This window comes from Danio aesculapii, chromosome 17 (assembly GCF_903798145.1).
Source record: "Danio aesculapii chromosome 17, fDanAes4.1, whole genome shotgun sequence".
Classification (NCBI taxonomy): domain Eukaryota; kingdom Metazoa; phylum Chordata; class Actinopteri; order Cypriniformes; family Danionidae; genus Danio; species Danio aesculapii.
In genome coordinates this window covers 23042426-23058074 of record NC_079451.1, presented here as the reverse complement: position 1 = coordinate 23058074, position 15649 = coordinate 23042426, and the positions used below count along the sequence as shown (strand labels likewise).

The 15649-nt window shown below is 36.3% G+C and overlaps 1 protein-coding gene across 1 annotated transcript in view; it reads right to left on the bottom strand.

Moving 5' to 3' along the window:
- Nucleotides 1-15649, bottom strand: part of ush2a (Usher syndrome 2A (autosomal recessive, mild)) — a 445979-nt gene that overhangs the window by 136568 nt on the left and 293762 nt on the right. The window contains 3 exon segments of the mRNA XM_056477496.1: nt 9699-9920; nt 10006-10171; nt 14496-14694. Of these exon segments, the coding sequence (XP_056333471.1) occupies nt 9699-9920; nt 10006-10171; nt 14496-14694 (587 nt within the window).

Sequence of the window (15649 nt, the reverse complement as noted above, 5' to 3'; positions counted from 1 at the left end):
CATGCATGCCCCCGTGACAAACTGAGGTATTGGACGGGAGTACGAAATAAGGACTGGTGGAAGAGTGTTGTTTCAATGGATACCGTAAGCTGAATGGGAGAAAAGAAAACCTCTGCATTTCACGATGTATTTGTCTGTGGTCCTTTACCAACTCGATAGGTGTAGAGAATAGTGTCAAACAACTGTGTGTGTGTATGGAATATCCTGTCACAAAATGCGGTGAAAATCCTGCACGACGGTAATAGTTTGTATAAGGTGTTTAGATGTCTGTACTGTACTTTTTTTAATGCAATTAAAAATGGCCAACTCCAATTTCCGTATTTCGATTTCTGTTTAGTTCCATTAAATTAATAAAAAATATCTGTTTACATGGTAGACTCAAAGTATTGTCTTAATCGCACTAAAATCGAATGATTGGTGTTCATGTAAACGTACTTACTGTCTGTTTCAATGAACTGACTAGACGAGATAAATCTGATTCAATGAGAATTAAAAAAAAACCTAAATATTTAACCTTTTTTAATATCAGTATATAAATTGTGTATATGGTAGCATTCGTTTGTTATTATCAGTTAGCTACACATTACATCAGCTAGCAGTGAACTTCTAAAGCATGTTTTTATCTTAATGTTTAACTTAATAATCCATTTAACAAATGTTTACCTAATAAGATTAGGGTGTTGAGAACTAAAATGAATACTAAACTAACAAAATATAAATATAGTATTTAGTCGGCGCCAGTGGTGTAGTGGTTAGTGCATCGACACATGCACTCTAGTGCTCACGGCGACGCGAGTTCGATTCCACCTCGCAGTCCTATGCCGATCCTTCCCCTCTCTCTGCTTCCCATGCTTTCCTGTCAGTTCTCTCTACTTTCCTATCCAATAAAGGTGAAAACCCAGAAATAATAATAATAATTAAAAAAAGAATATACTTACTATTTAAAGGGGACCTATTGTGCAAAAATCCCTTTTATAAGGGGTTTAAACATTTCTGTGGCAACAGTGTGTGAATAGCCAGCGTCTAATGGTAAAAATAAATTAATTCTATTTTTATAAGCATACTTAATAAAAACAGTTTGCAGAAACCCTTTGATTGACATTCTCCCATAGTCATCAAAAAGGGAAAGTCCCGCCCATTAGTGATGATCTCTCCCTCATTAGCATAAACAGCCCTGAGTGAGAAGCAATCGTCCGCTATTAGAGTTTTCACCGTACCTGCTGAACAATGTCTGTGACCAAAAGTTATTATAAATGTTGAGTTTTAGGATTCACAAAGGAACAGATTATCTAGATTAACTATCTTCATCTGAGCCATTTCTTTTGACATTTTTAGTTTTTCACAGAGATAACGTCTGTTTTGAATCTGCCACTATGCTGATGCATAGGCATTTTTAACTCCGCCCCCTTTCAAAAAGAAGAGCACAATCTCATTTGAATTTAAAACAACAGTCACCAAAATGGCACAATTTGGATCAAAGCCTAAAAGGGGCAGTTTAAAGAGTTATATAAAATGATCTGTGTGGTATTTTGAGCTGAAACTTCAATTATACACTCGAGGGACATCAGAGACTTATTTTACATTTTATAAAAAGGAGCATAATAGGTCATAATAGGTATTTGCATTAACTATAATATAATATAATATAATATAATATAATATAATATAATATAATATAATATAATATAATATAATATAATATAATATAATATAATATAATATAATATAATATAATATAATATAATATAATATATGATGCTAAATTTGGTCTAATGAGCGTCTGTTGTCAATACTCTGTAATTCAAAAATCTAAATTCTAGAGACTTCATATGGCCCATAATGCTGGTCTAAATTGATTTACTGATTGATCAAAGGTTTCTTGATTTATATGCCATGCCCAAAAGGTGACATTGTTAATTTTCTTTTGTAATTTGACTAATTGTTTGTTCTTCTGAGACTGGTTAAGGCATTGGTTTGCAGGCGGCTTCACAAACAGCTGATGGCTGTCTCTAACAATTCCATCTCCACTGCGCCAGATCGCAGTGAGTCCTGACAGGGTGGAGTGTAATGTGTGACAGATCGCACTTTGGGGACCTGGTAATCACATTTCCATTGGCCATCAGCTGGATCTCAGTGGGACATCCTCAGAAAACCGCCTGTGATTCTATTTCCACAATCTGGAAAAGCACGTGCCGCTTAAACACAATGTCACGCTATTTCTGCACAACAGAGTTCAGAAACACAAATAAAAAAAGACATATTTCTCTTTGACAGCCCACTCTTGAACACACAGGCCTAAAGTTATTTTGCATTTAATATTGCTTTGAGTGATGATGAGCCACATATAAAGACTTCAGGAATATGAGTTAATGCTTACTGTGCATCTCTGAATGATTTTGTTGAGTTTATGCTTACTTTAAGAATACTCATCATTCAAAGATCTGTATGTTTGAAATAAGTCTTATACAATACTTAATTGTTATATTCAAAACAATGTTGTGAATCATTCTTACAATTAAAAATAGATGTATTATATTAAACATATTTTAAATCTTTACACACAGCTACGAAAAAAGAGAGACCACTCTAAAATTCTCAATTTCTCTTTATTAACAATTTACACACTGTCAGAAATAAATGTGTAAATTGAAGAGCTGTCACTAGGGTGGTAGCTTTAAAAAAATATATATTTGTGCTTAAAGGGTCTATATTGGTACCTCAGAGCTATCTATTAGTACCTAAACATTTCAAGAGGTACACTTTTGTACTGTTTAGATGCAAATATGTGCCCTTGAGGTATTAATAATGACCCTTTAGTTACAAATGTGTACCTTTTGAAAAGGCACCACTGCAGTGACAGCTCTAATGCCTTTATTTTTGAGAGCATGTCTTTCTTCTGTTGAACACAAAAGAAGATATTTAGAAATATTTTATAAACCTTAAACCATTGACTATCATAGTATTTGTTTTTCCTACTATGTTGGTCAATGGTTATAGAACAGAAAGAAAAAAAACTCTTAAAGATTTGAAACCACCTAAAGATGAGTAAACAAAAGGAAATTTTTAGGGGTGAGTTATGCCCTTAACAAACCATTAATAAAAACTATTAATTAGAAAACTTCTAATAAGCTGATTATTTATAGTTAAAAAGGTATTAAGTGGATTGGGTTTTGGGAAGGATTAGGGGTGTAGAATAAGATGATACTTTATAAATACTAATAAACAAATAATATCTTAATAATAGGCAGGTAATATGCCAGTAGTGTGAATTGTTACAGTACTTAAACATAAGTGTTACCATGTTTATTAATAGTAATATTAATTATTCACTTTTAATAATTTATTTCATGTTGCTGATGTTGCCATTTAATGAAACCAATTAGATATGTGAGGCCATGCATTACAGTGGTTTTACCATAGGAGATAATTTTAGGTACTATGCTTTCTGTTATGCATTTCTAACAGCACCCCATTAACTATGGTACAAATCCCTGTAACACTTGGTCTCGCATACAGCACCATAATCATCATCAAAAACAAGCAAAATATACAACTACTGCATTTTTACTACAGCTAATGAACCACTCATAATATTTTCAGCAATTCTGTTGTGTCTACAGCACATATTTTAGAAGAGGATATCAGCTCATGACATACCCTGCGTTATCTGTCCATTAACTTATATTTGCAGAGACACTCACCAACGCTAAAGGAGCAGGAACCTTGAGGGAGTCGGGGAGTCTTTATCAAGGTTAAGTAGCTCATTCAATAATAGAGCAGGCAGACAAGAGTCAGGAGCAGCGTGGAGCTCGCGGCGTGAGCCCCAGCACCGAGCACCAGCGGTGTGGCTACCAGGCAAATGGCCTTTAGTTATCCTAACGGTACTATCCATCATAACATATGCTCTCCCCAGGACGCTCTCTTTAATGAGCGATGACTTCTTCATCTGCCTTATTTCACCAAGATGGAAGAGTGATGTGAAAATGCTTCTGCTTTCTTCTGAAATAACGTAAAAGAAAGAGCACTTTCTGTATGTACATAGTTTTTTCTGTCTTGCCCCCAAAACCTTTTCTTCTTTAATTTGTACACAACATATGGTCATACTTTATTTAAGGTAAAATTTCTGCTATTAACCAACCAATAATGTATTTTTGCTTCAATCAACTCCTAATTATTAATAGTTATAAGCAGTGTTGGGTAAATTACAAAAAAAAAAGCAACAGATTACCATAGGAAAATTGTAATCTGATTACATTACTAATTACTTAATGTAAAAAGTAATCAGATTACTAATTACTTTAATTTGAAGTTACTTTTAAAACATAAAACCTATAAAAATACTAAATAAACTGCAGCTTTTTCAGTAATTTAATATTCACTCAAAAACATTACAATGGGTTGATCACAGCAACTTGACATATTCAAAAGACTTAAAGAGTTCACCTAAAACTTAAAATTCTCGCATCATTCTCTTGTTCCAAACCTGTTTGTCTTTGTTTATCACATAGAAGAAAACTTGAAACCTGTAACCACTGACATCTATAGTATGAAAAAGCACTGGGAGTAATTAGCCTCCCTAAATGTACATATTCCGAAGTATGAAGCTGATGAGTCAGTCCATGTGACTCGCGGTTTTCAACTGAGTGCGCCTGGGAAATGTGAGCGCGCGCAATATGCGCTCCCAATATATGCAACACGATATGTGAGCAGCTCTATAAGCAGCATTCAGAAGATACCGTCACTCCAGATCCTGCACAAAATTTTTTTCATTTAGGCTGAGTTGGGCTAGCGTGTTTAGGGCGCAGGTGTCCTCCTAGGTGATGAGTGTTGTTGTAGACTGCTTTCTATTCAAGTGTTTGAACAAGTTGCTGGTCGAGTTTAAAGCAATCAAAAGATCTTTTAGGACTGGACATAGACTGCATTTCACAGCAATATTTTTGTTTTCACACTCAGTGAAATCAAATTAATGTCTGTATTTCCACTTAAAGAAGCAATCACTCTCGACTGCAGCCATTTCAGCCGGCATTCTCCAGCAATGTAAAAGCACATGCTGACTAACTAACGTTGCAGCAGAAAATGTAATTTAAATGAAGCTTCCAAAACTATATTTTTAACATAAGTAATGCAATTACATTGACTTTAGTAACTGTAATCAGATTACACACATTTACAATGTAATTCGTTACATTACTGCGTTACTCAAAAATGTGTTCAGAATACACATCAACGCATTGCTGTGGTTATAGGGTAGTAGTAGATGCAGAATGGATGAAGAATAAGATCATGCAGAATATGTACTTTAAAACTAATAAACAGTACTAATAAACAGCAAATATGTTAATAATATTCATGCTTATGCGCAACTTGTTCATATTGAGAAACTATCCCTATACTGAAGTGATACCAAACAAATGTAAACTGTGAATGTATGTAATAATTAGCACTTCCTGTGTGTACTGCCTCTTTGTGTTGATTTGCTAAACGTCTCCTTAATTGTAAGTCGCTTTGGACAAAAGGAAAATGACTAAATTTAAATGTTTGTACAGTTTAGTTTGTACAGTTTATACAGTAGGTATGCAGATGGGAATGTGACAGTACATGTTTTTGTATATGGCATGCATGTCATGCAACTCTAACATTATTTGTGAAGAAATAACCAAAAAAAGACAATTTCAAAATATAATAAACTTCAGGTCTGTAGTGAAACTAATAAAGTGATTAAGTTTCTTTAAAAAAGTGTGGGACAGCTTTGAAAAACTGTATAATGAGGGCAGGGTGATTAAGCAAAGCTTGAAAATGATTACTGGAGCCAATCCCAGGATGCCACCGGAGCCACTTGACGACTTATAGAGTGTGTTTGTATGATAAATACACTGGTGCCACTGACCTCATGGTGGCCATTAGTTCTGTTGCATCCTGGGAGCCTGCTGTGGGCTTGGCACAGCTCTGGCTGGTGCTCCGATAGACTCAGCTCCATCATCCAGCCTGACAAAGATGGCTGACATCAGGGCCAGTGCCCATCCAGCCCATCTGTGCCCAGGTGCCCACTTTAGCGGGACACTGCGGGGGAGCCTGAGTGACCCCAAGAGGGTTCAGCTCCTCTGACACTCCACCACAGTGTCATTAGAAAGTCACTAAGGAGTGAGGGCTAAACTTAGCCACAATGAAGTGGCCGCACATGCTTTGGCCCATTTAAAGTTTAGTAGTGCCACACTTTTGTGTTTTACATCAGGAGAAGATTTAAGGCTTAGAATGAAGGTCTAAACAGTACATTTCTTAGCTCCTGCTGTCTCACAAGCATGAATGATTAATGCATAGTTGATATGCGTATGATAAGCGTGACATGCAAAAGTGCTCATTTTACTTTGTGTCATCAATCACTGTGTGTTTAGTGTGTGAGTAGTTTGTTTCACTTGTGTCATTACACACAAACACATATAAGGCTCATTTATAGCTGTACTAAAATATGGGGTCCCACTTTATTTTAGGTGGTATTAACTAATATGTACTTACTCTGAAATGAATCATTTGTTACAATGTACTGATTGTGTAAATGTAAACATGTTTTTACGTTATACTAGATTGATTAAATATCTGCATGTAATTACATCTTAAATTAATTTCAGTAATTACATTAGTTATTACTCAGTTGACCATCCCTTACACCTTAACAAACCCTTAAACATACACCAGCTGATTCAAATGTTATCACTTGATGGAATGGGTGCTATCAGTGGTTATCAGCTGATAGATATGGGCCAGTAGGGGCCTTCTGAGCCAACTGGTAGGCTCAGAGTGCTGTTATCGTCCATCCACATGGTTAATCAGCTATATATCACATACGGCTGCGGCAGGAAGTTAACAAGATTTATATTACTTATTAAATTTCCCATTAATTGTATTTTAATAACGTCTACTCCTACCCCAACCCTAAACCCAACCACCACAGTAATGTAAAAACAGATCTGGATCATCTTTATTTGTATAGCTAAATAACTGTGTTGATGGATGATAACAGTTTTCAGAAGGCTCCTACTGGCCCATATCTATCAGCTGATAACCACTGATTCAATCGAGTGATAACATTAGAAGCGGGTGCATGAACCACAAAACCAAATATGTTTTTATCAATACATTAAAATAGAAAAATGCTAATTAAGTAGAGGTGTGAACCTACACTGGTCTATTACGATTATCATGTCATTGATTCAGTTCAGTTAGATGCATCCTCAGTTTTACTTCATGTATACAATTTTGTCATTAAAAACAAGCAGACAGATATATGAAGTAAAACTTTAATTTTACCCACTCAAAGAAAAAAGCATTTCTTGAATGTCTCACATGTCAAATAAGTAATAATAATGTTCAGCATTGGGTTCTCCAGTTCAGTGAGTGTGTGAGAGATGGAACTTTTTACACTGTGCACTTAGTAATCACAACGCATCTTGGGTTCTGCTGTGCCTTCACATCACTGTCCTAGCAAACTCACAAATAGCAAAATTTGAATTACTCGCACTTGCATCTCACCTCCCTCACCATATTATGCTACTCGCAGACACATCTCAACTCCTTGACCATAGTACGCTACCACACCAAATTATGTCAGAAAACCATCAACACATCATAACTGGTTTTGGTCTGTTATTAAACCGGTACTGAATCATGATGCACTGTAGAAACAAGTAATTTTCCCACCCCTGTAAATGAAATCACAGAGTGTTTTTTAAAACAACTCCAGTGTTAAACGCATTTGATCGTCATTGATGATCATAGATTTCAATAACCTTGACTCTTTATAACACATAACTTTAACATGAGTTGAAGTTCTTAGGAAATATATTGACATTATGCCAGTTGATGTGCTTCTGCTTTAAAAGATACCAAATTTTCAGTTAAAAGTGGACAAAAACAGTAAAACTCACTTCAACTGATGCTCAGAGCAACCATCTTTCATGAACATCATGAATGTTTAGATTTGTCAGGTGTTCTAATAATTATCAAAATATTATCAGCACATTTTTTTGGCAGCAGATCAGTGAACAAGAGGCATCATTTTACCAGTTTTGCAATGTTACAGCATAGTAGTGCTATTGTAAAAACGAGAAGTGTACCATACACTACATAGAAATTTCCTGTGGGCACGTTTTTGTGCAGACTTTGCTTTTCTGGTGAGCATGTGCTGTACATGCATAGATTTGTATAAACAGATGGAATATTGAGCGAAGCGTCACACCACGCAGTGACAATGCCTGGAACAGCGGTGTCCAAACTTGGGTCAGAGTTCTGCATAGTTTAGATCCAACTTTCTTCAACACACCTGCCTGGAAAGTTTCTAGAATACCCAGAAAGAGCTTGATCAGCTGGTTCAGGTGTGTCTAATTGGATTGGAACTAAACTCTGCAGGACACTGCCCCTCCAGGACTGAGTTTGGACACCTCTGGTCTAGAATACGCTAATTTCACGCAAAGAAACCTAGAAGTACAGGATCAGCACTGTAAACATCGCAACAACATGCTGTGGACTACAAACCTCCAGTTGTTGCCGCGATTTCAAAATGCAGATATGGTGTAAACATCACTTTAATGTCATTTAGTTAAGTTTAATTTAAACAATTAAAAGCATATTAGGCTTCAAACAAAATAACAATGTCTTTAACAATAATACGCTCAAGTGTCCTCCTAGACTTCATGGCACCAGGTAAACACAGTGGGGGCTTTCCTGCTTCAGTCTATGCAACCCGGTGAGCGATAAAGCGATGTAGTCATCTGTAGCACACCCTCATGTTGTCTGTAATAGTGTTGTCCCTGTACTGTAGTTTTAAAAACGTCCATTCCCCGCTAACATTTAAGCGCCGCTGAGCGTGTTCTTAAACACAGCTGATTTGCCATAGTATTCACCAGTGCTCATCAGAAATGACTGTGATTGGCTGTGAAAATCATTAGTTCACCGCTCTTCACTGCAAACCCAAATACGTGAATGCTGAAAGGTATAAAGCCACAAGATCAGTCGAGTCATCAGTGGATTGCTCATCTGTGTTTGCACTCAGTAAACAGTGGTGAAGTGCAGTGAACTAATGACCATCACAGCCAATCACAGTTATTTCTGTTGCGCACTGGTATATATTATGGCAAATCAGCGGTGTTGCGTTCAACAGTGCTTAAATGTTTGATGGTTTTTAAAAATTTCATTACTGAAATTCAGTATCGTGTCAGGTCTAATATAGTAAAAGAATCAGTTTATTAACTTGAGTTTGATAAATGGCATCTAAACCATGTGTTTTTGGGAAAGATAACGTTAGTTAACTAGTGCCATTTCCCCTAACTTAGCTGAAAATGAGGTCTGATATCCCTTTTTATTTTCACTTTCCATTCAGAACGGACCTTCGAGTCACTCGGAAGATGGTGAAATGATACATTTTTGCTGCTTTTTATTCGCTGATAAGATATTATCTATTCCTGTGTGACTCAGGTGATACTTCCTGGTTTCTTGCCACCGCAGCCTCGATTTCCCTTTTTAAATGGCGGCCTCATGAAATCAGTCTATGAGACCCACGAGTTGAACACTGCTGGAGTGTCTTTTCCCCCTCATACATTCAACTTTTTTGCTCTCTTAGCGTCTTTAATCTCTTAGTCTAAAATTCAGTGCATCCCTACTAAAAACAGAACCATTTTTCAGCAAGAATCTTTCTAAAAGCTCACCTGACACATGTTCATAGGACATCCCTTCTTCTTCATCCCCACAACACTCTGTCTCTCTAGGGACTAGCTGTCCGCCACAGCACTGGGACTTGAAGCCATCGTACAGACGCCCCCCACAGCAGATCTGTCCCACTCCAGAAACAAAAGGACGCCCACCACAACATGCGTCCCCGAGACCCACTGATACACGCTGCTCCACAGGGTCTAGACAACAGACCTCTCCTACAATACACATGCGTGTGAATATTTGCTGTAATATAATACAATAACAAATATAAATTAGATAAGAACTGAATGCAGCAAATACCTGGTGAAACAAGTACGTGATATCCACCACAGCACTGGTGTTGCGACAGAGGCTGGACAAACTGACCTCCACAACACACTCCAGAATCTTCTGAAGCAGGAATATAGTGCTCTTCACAGCACTGATGAGACTGAATTAAGTTGTGAACGGTCCCTGAGCAGCAAACCTGAAACAATAGAGCACATGCACAAAATATATGCAATTCAAATACATTATCAACAAAGTTTTGCACTCCTCGAGGCAATTAGGAAGTTAAGAGATGGCAACGCTCTGGTCCTGAGGGCCCACAGAGGCGCAGGTAGAAATCCAGCCCACCTCTTTGCTCCACAGCGGCGGGCTATATTTAGCCGGACTCCACTGCCTACTTTGGCGAGAAATCAGGGCAGGATAGATTCTCTCCAGCGCTGAGATGATACTCTTGTGGCGTCTGAAAAATCTGTATTGCCCTGAGCCACTGACATTGTCCTTACCTTCTGGCCCAGCTTCCAGTAGAAAAATGGCATACAGTAAATACCTCCTCTGCTGTGCCTTTGAGAGTGAGATGAACTTTTGAACTCGCTTGAACCTGGTTTATCAAACTCCAGAGAATTACAAGCACTGTGTGTAAAAGCAGAGCATAAAGAAAAGCTTCTGCATACTGTACTGTATATAACTGCCCTCGAAATGTAATGTTAGCCAGAGGGAGAAAGTATAATATGAAGATCTGTCAAGTGATTAAAATTGTAAAAAAAATACGTTGATTGGATGGAGATTGATCTGATTGTGAGCCTACAATAACAGGTTTAAATGGAATCATGACTGAAGAAGTCTCCAGAGAAGTTTGTTGATTCACTAAAGGGTTGAGTTATTGCATTTGATAAAAAATTATGAGTTTAAATCATTGTTAAAAATGAAAAACCTGCATGAACAAATATTTCACATACAGTAGGTTGCTTTTTACACCTGTGAAACGAGTGTTTTGTTCAGAAACAGGCATTCAAATTGTTATAATGTTGCATTTTGTTCTTGGTGCAGTTCGCTTTCACACTGCAAAGTTTCAAAACGAACCAAAATAGTTTAAACAAGTCACGTGAGAATAAACTCTCACAATGGTCAGAGTTTAACGGTTTATTATAAGTCCCACGGATTCCACTCAGCCGTCATACATCAATATTTTCATTTATAACAAGAAAAATGAAACCATATAAGCAAAAAGGTGCTCTTTGATTTTGAATGGTGACACCCACAGAGGTAGGCTAATACTTTCTCATACATAGCTTCATTTCAGATGTCAAGAGTTGTATAAATCAATCTACTGAATCAATCAATCTATTACCATAACTTTGTTTTCATTATCAATTTTGAGCTTAACAAACGTTAGAAAGGCTAGAATTATAGATTATAGGCTTACATTATAGAGAAATAACAGATGAACCAAGACCGCAGTCAGATCATGAAGCAGGTCAATCTTTCTTTTGAGGTGTCAGTTCAGAACTAAACAAAACAATTAGACTAATACAAAATTATGACTAAAATATGGAATAAAATCAGATAAAGGATAGACAGCTCTCTGTAATATTTCAGCATGCTTTCAATTTTGTATTCGACATGAATTGCACATTTACTGGTAGGAATGACATTCTCTCTTCACATATCCATAATACACTGTGATATAGCCTGGTCTGTTGGTTCGCTGGATCGTATTGCTTTCTCACTACTATCGATCTGCTCCAGAGTTCGTTTTAATCGAGCCGAGACCAAATCTATTAAGCAGTCACAGACCGAATGTTTTGGCAGGGATCAGAGCGCGATTGCTGGATTCACATATGCCAAACGAACCTTGCTAACAGGGCAAACGGGCCAGGTTCCGAAACAAACATCTAGGTGTGAAAGCACCCTTAGACTACAAAAAATGATGTCACTAACAACAAGGCTTTCTGAATTCAGCAGAAGCACCTTTAAACATTGCAATCACGTTTAGTAAAATATGTGTTGATTTAAACAATCTGAAACATCAAAATGAAATTAACATTTTCTTGGAAACCAGAATTTGAGAAAGACCTGGTTTTCATTAAGAAATTATTAAAACAGGTATTTTATTTTAGATTTCAATAGGTATGAATTGTAAGTAAATACAATACACAAATGTCCTGGAAAAGTCATCGGGCACATTATTATAAATAATGGGGGACCTTATTCTTTATATAATGAATATACAGTATAGTAAGTGTATATTTCCCATCATGTCAAGCTCTAAAAAGTATTCTGTCAGGTAAACATTATGATTATAACCATGCAAAGTTACTGAACCTTTGAATATTGTTGAATACACTGGGGAACCCCAGAGTCCACTACATTAATCAATCAAATAATTATTTATATTAATATTTGTATAGAGAACATTGGGGATTTGAAGGCTGTTTTCAAATATTATATTGGACAATAACAGTTCCTTCCAGTCAAAAAGACAATAGTCTTGCTGAGATTTTCCCTGTTGATATGAATTGTGTTGAATCACATTGAGAATATGTAAATCATTCTATTGAGTGGTTTTCTATTAAGATTAAACTTGCAACGCATTCAATTTAATGTGATATTTCCTATCAGCACTAATTACGAGTTGAACAAAACACCTTTCACAAGGTGTCAAACTTTGGATAATAGTGAGTTCAGGACGAGCTCCATTAACACGTCCTCACATTAGTGTGTCATGTTTCCTCTGTGAGCCTCGTTTTTCTATTATACTGCTTTACGGCTTTGAGAGCTCTTGTCCTTATCTGAGTTGTGTTCTCTTTGTGTGCTTGTCTCTGGTGTATTACTGTCTGATTTAAGCTGGTGGAGACGTATGGCCTGTGTTTGCTTGCCAAGTTGGCTGTATTTCAATAACACCAGGATGGCAGCAATTGCAGAAGACAAGTTAATCTGTTTACTGAAAACAATCACCAGCACTGTACTTCACAGATAAACACCAGACACTTCAGCTCATACGTCACTGTTTCTTCATGGAATTGTTTACAAAGTAAATGGATGATCTAAACATCATAAACATCCTGAAAATCAGACTTCTTCTAGTTCTATAGCTGGGTCCCCGATGCATACACCAACATAGAAAATGTGAAAAAAGACAATCTACCAATTTTTTGGTAAGCATTTTTCACCAAATGTAAAACATGAGCTTGTTGCAGCTGGAGGTTTACAAAGCAAAACAAAAAGAGTCTTGGTTGTTGGATGTAGCAATAAGAGTGACTTTTGACAATCAAGCGACTAAGGACCTTGTGGCTTAGCTTAATTTAAGGAAATTTGTTCAAGAAGTGTTACATTTGAACTGCTTTACCAAGCGTAAGTTCAATGCTTTTGAAGGATGGGTCAACACCAGCACATCATGCTACTGTACAACTTTATATACAGAACTAGCATATCAGTTGATATTTTAGGAATGTTTCCAAATTTTCTTTCTGAATGTGCTTGTTAAAGGCTTTTATTCAACACAGGTGCACTGGAAATATGTGCTCATGACTACATTTTTCAGAATCAACGTTTTCTTGCAGTTTTTGGAAAAACCGGCCAAATGGAGGTAAGTGGTCAGTGGTGCCGCCCCATAGCATTGGGTTTTACACACAAAATACAGCAATATGTACCTGTGAACATGTACTGTAGTTGTTGGTTCTCAAAAACGTACACCAGGGTACGTTTTTTCAACCACTCAACCATTTCCATATCTTTGTCTAATAATACTCACAACATATTTTGAGATTTTGGTGTTGTTTTTTGTCAGAACTTCTAAAGTGCATGTGCAAAACATAAACAAAGCAGTCTTTAGAACCATTATTAGAGTAATTGTCACTCACCACGGAGGGATTCGCCCCTGCAAATATATCTAATAATCTACAGTAATAATCCATTTAGTTTGGAAATATATTACAACTGGCCTCTTTGTTTTCCTTCTTGACTTGATTTGTTTACTTGATGCACTGTAAAAAGCGACGCGTTCACTTTGATTAAAAAAAGAGAGTAAACTATTTGCCTTACAATTATTAGGTAAACAAACTATGTGCATAATTATGAAAGTTAAGTCAATGGATTTACTGACTTTTTAAAAGTTAAATCATCTTTTACGGCAATGAGTTTAGTCACTATTTAAAAGTAAACTAAAGTAACTAATCGTTTTTTTACAGTGTCCGTCATTTGCAGACCAATGGACCAACCAAGCCCAGCCACTGACCGTCGGCTTTGTGTGTCCCAGCCCTATTACTTTAATTCAACTTTAATACTCTTTTGTCTGTGTGAGATTTGCTAGTTTTGTTGTTTCCAGAGTGTCATAATAGCATATAAAGTCTCCACCCACTTCGCCCATTTGAATTTAAAGGGACAGACCCAAAAATTCAATGCTTTTCTAACAACAAATTATGGGGTACATTTGACTAGCTATCATGAATGACCTGTATGGTATTTGGTGCTTAAACTTCACAGATACATTGTAGGGACACCAGAGATTTTATTTGAGTTGTTACCTGCATCTCAGGATTATAACAAGTCTTTCCGCAGAAGTCTTGTTCAGCAGGACACTCTAGGTATGAGCAGCGACTCTGAGGAGCAAATGTCTGCTGGGTCTGCAGATCCTCACACTGCTTCAGAGTCCTCCGCCACACGTCATACCCTCCTAAAATGCCATTGGGCCGACCAGGTGATGTCCATTCTAGTTTAACTGATCTACAACACATGGTAAACAAGATTTTAGCTTCACAAATACTGCTCACTACTGTGTATATACTGTCTGGTGTTACTACACACTTTGTTTTTCTTCCATCACTGTCACAGGGAAGAAGCATGTAATATAAAAGAAAAAATAGTGCTAATCGTCTCGTTATATAGCACTTTCTACAACTTGATATACTAGAGCCAAATAGATTGTACTGTGCAGGATGAGTTATGATATGTGTCATCTTTTCTTCTTCAGATGTACTTCTTGTATTGATTTTTCTCTCCACTCATCATGCAGGAGAGCTGGCTTTCCACAGAAAAAGAGCAATTTTTGTTCACTACTGCTTACTTTGAGATATCGGGTAAAATATTGTACCAGGTAAAGAAAAAATAACATGTTTCAAAAAATTATGTGGATAAAAAATGAAGCCAAGTTGTAAAAGAATGCAAGAACAATGCTTTATCACAATTAATCTTTTTTGCATGTATTATTCAGTAAATCATTTAAAATTTTGTATTTTATTTTGTTTAGAACAACCTTTTTGAATAACATTATAATTTCTTTTTAGAACAAATACTGTGCACTAAATCAGTATTTTACTGCTTCCAGTCTATAAAATTATTAAAATAACAAAACAAAACAAAAGACAATAATACGTTACAAAAAAAATGTGTGCAACATAACACATTACAATAAAATGTTGTATGCACAATTAGAACTGAATTCTTACAAGTCTTAATTAAACAATAAATAAATAAACACAAAAAATAAATAAATCAAGACAAAAGCAAACAAATGCAAACCAAATTAAACTGAAAAACAACATAAATCAAAATACAAAATATTCTATGCAACATACAAATGCAACCATTACTAAAATACAAAAAATAAAGTAAACTAAAGCTTTAGGATTTCCCCCTGGGACACCAACAACAGGCGCCACGTCATAAGCACGCCCCTACA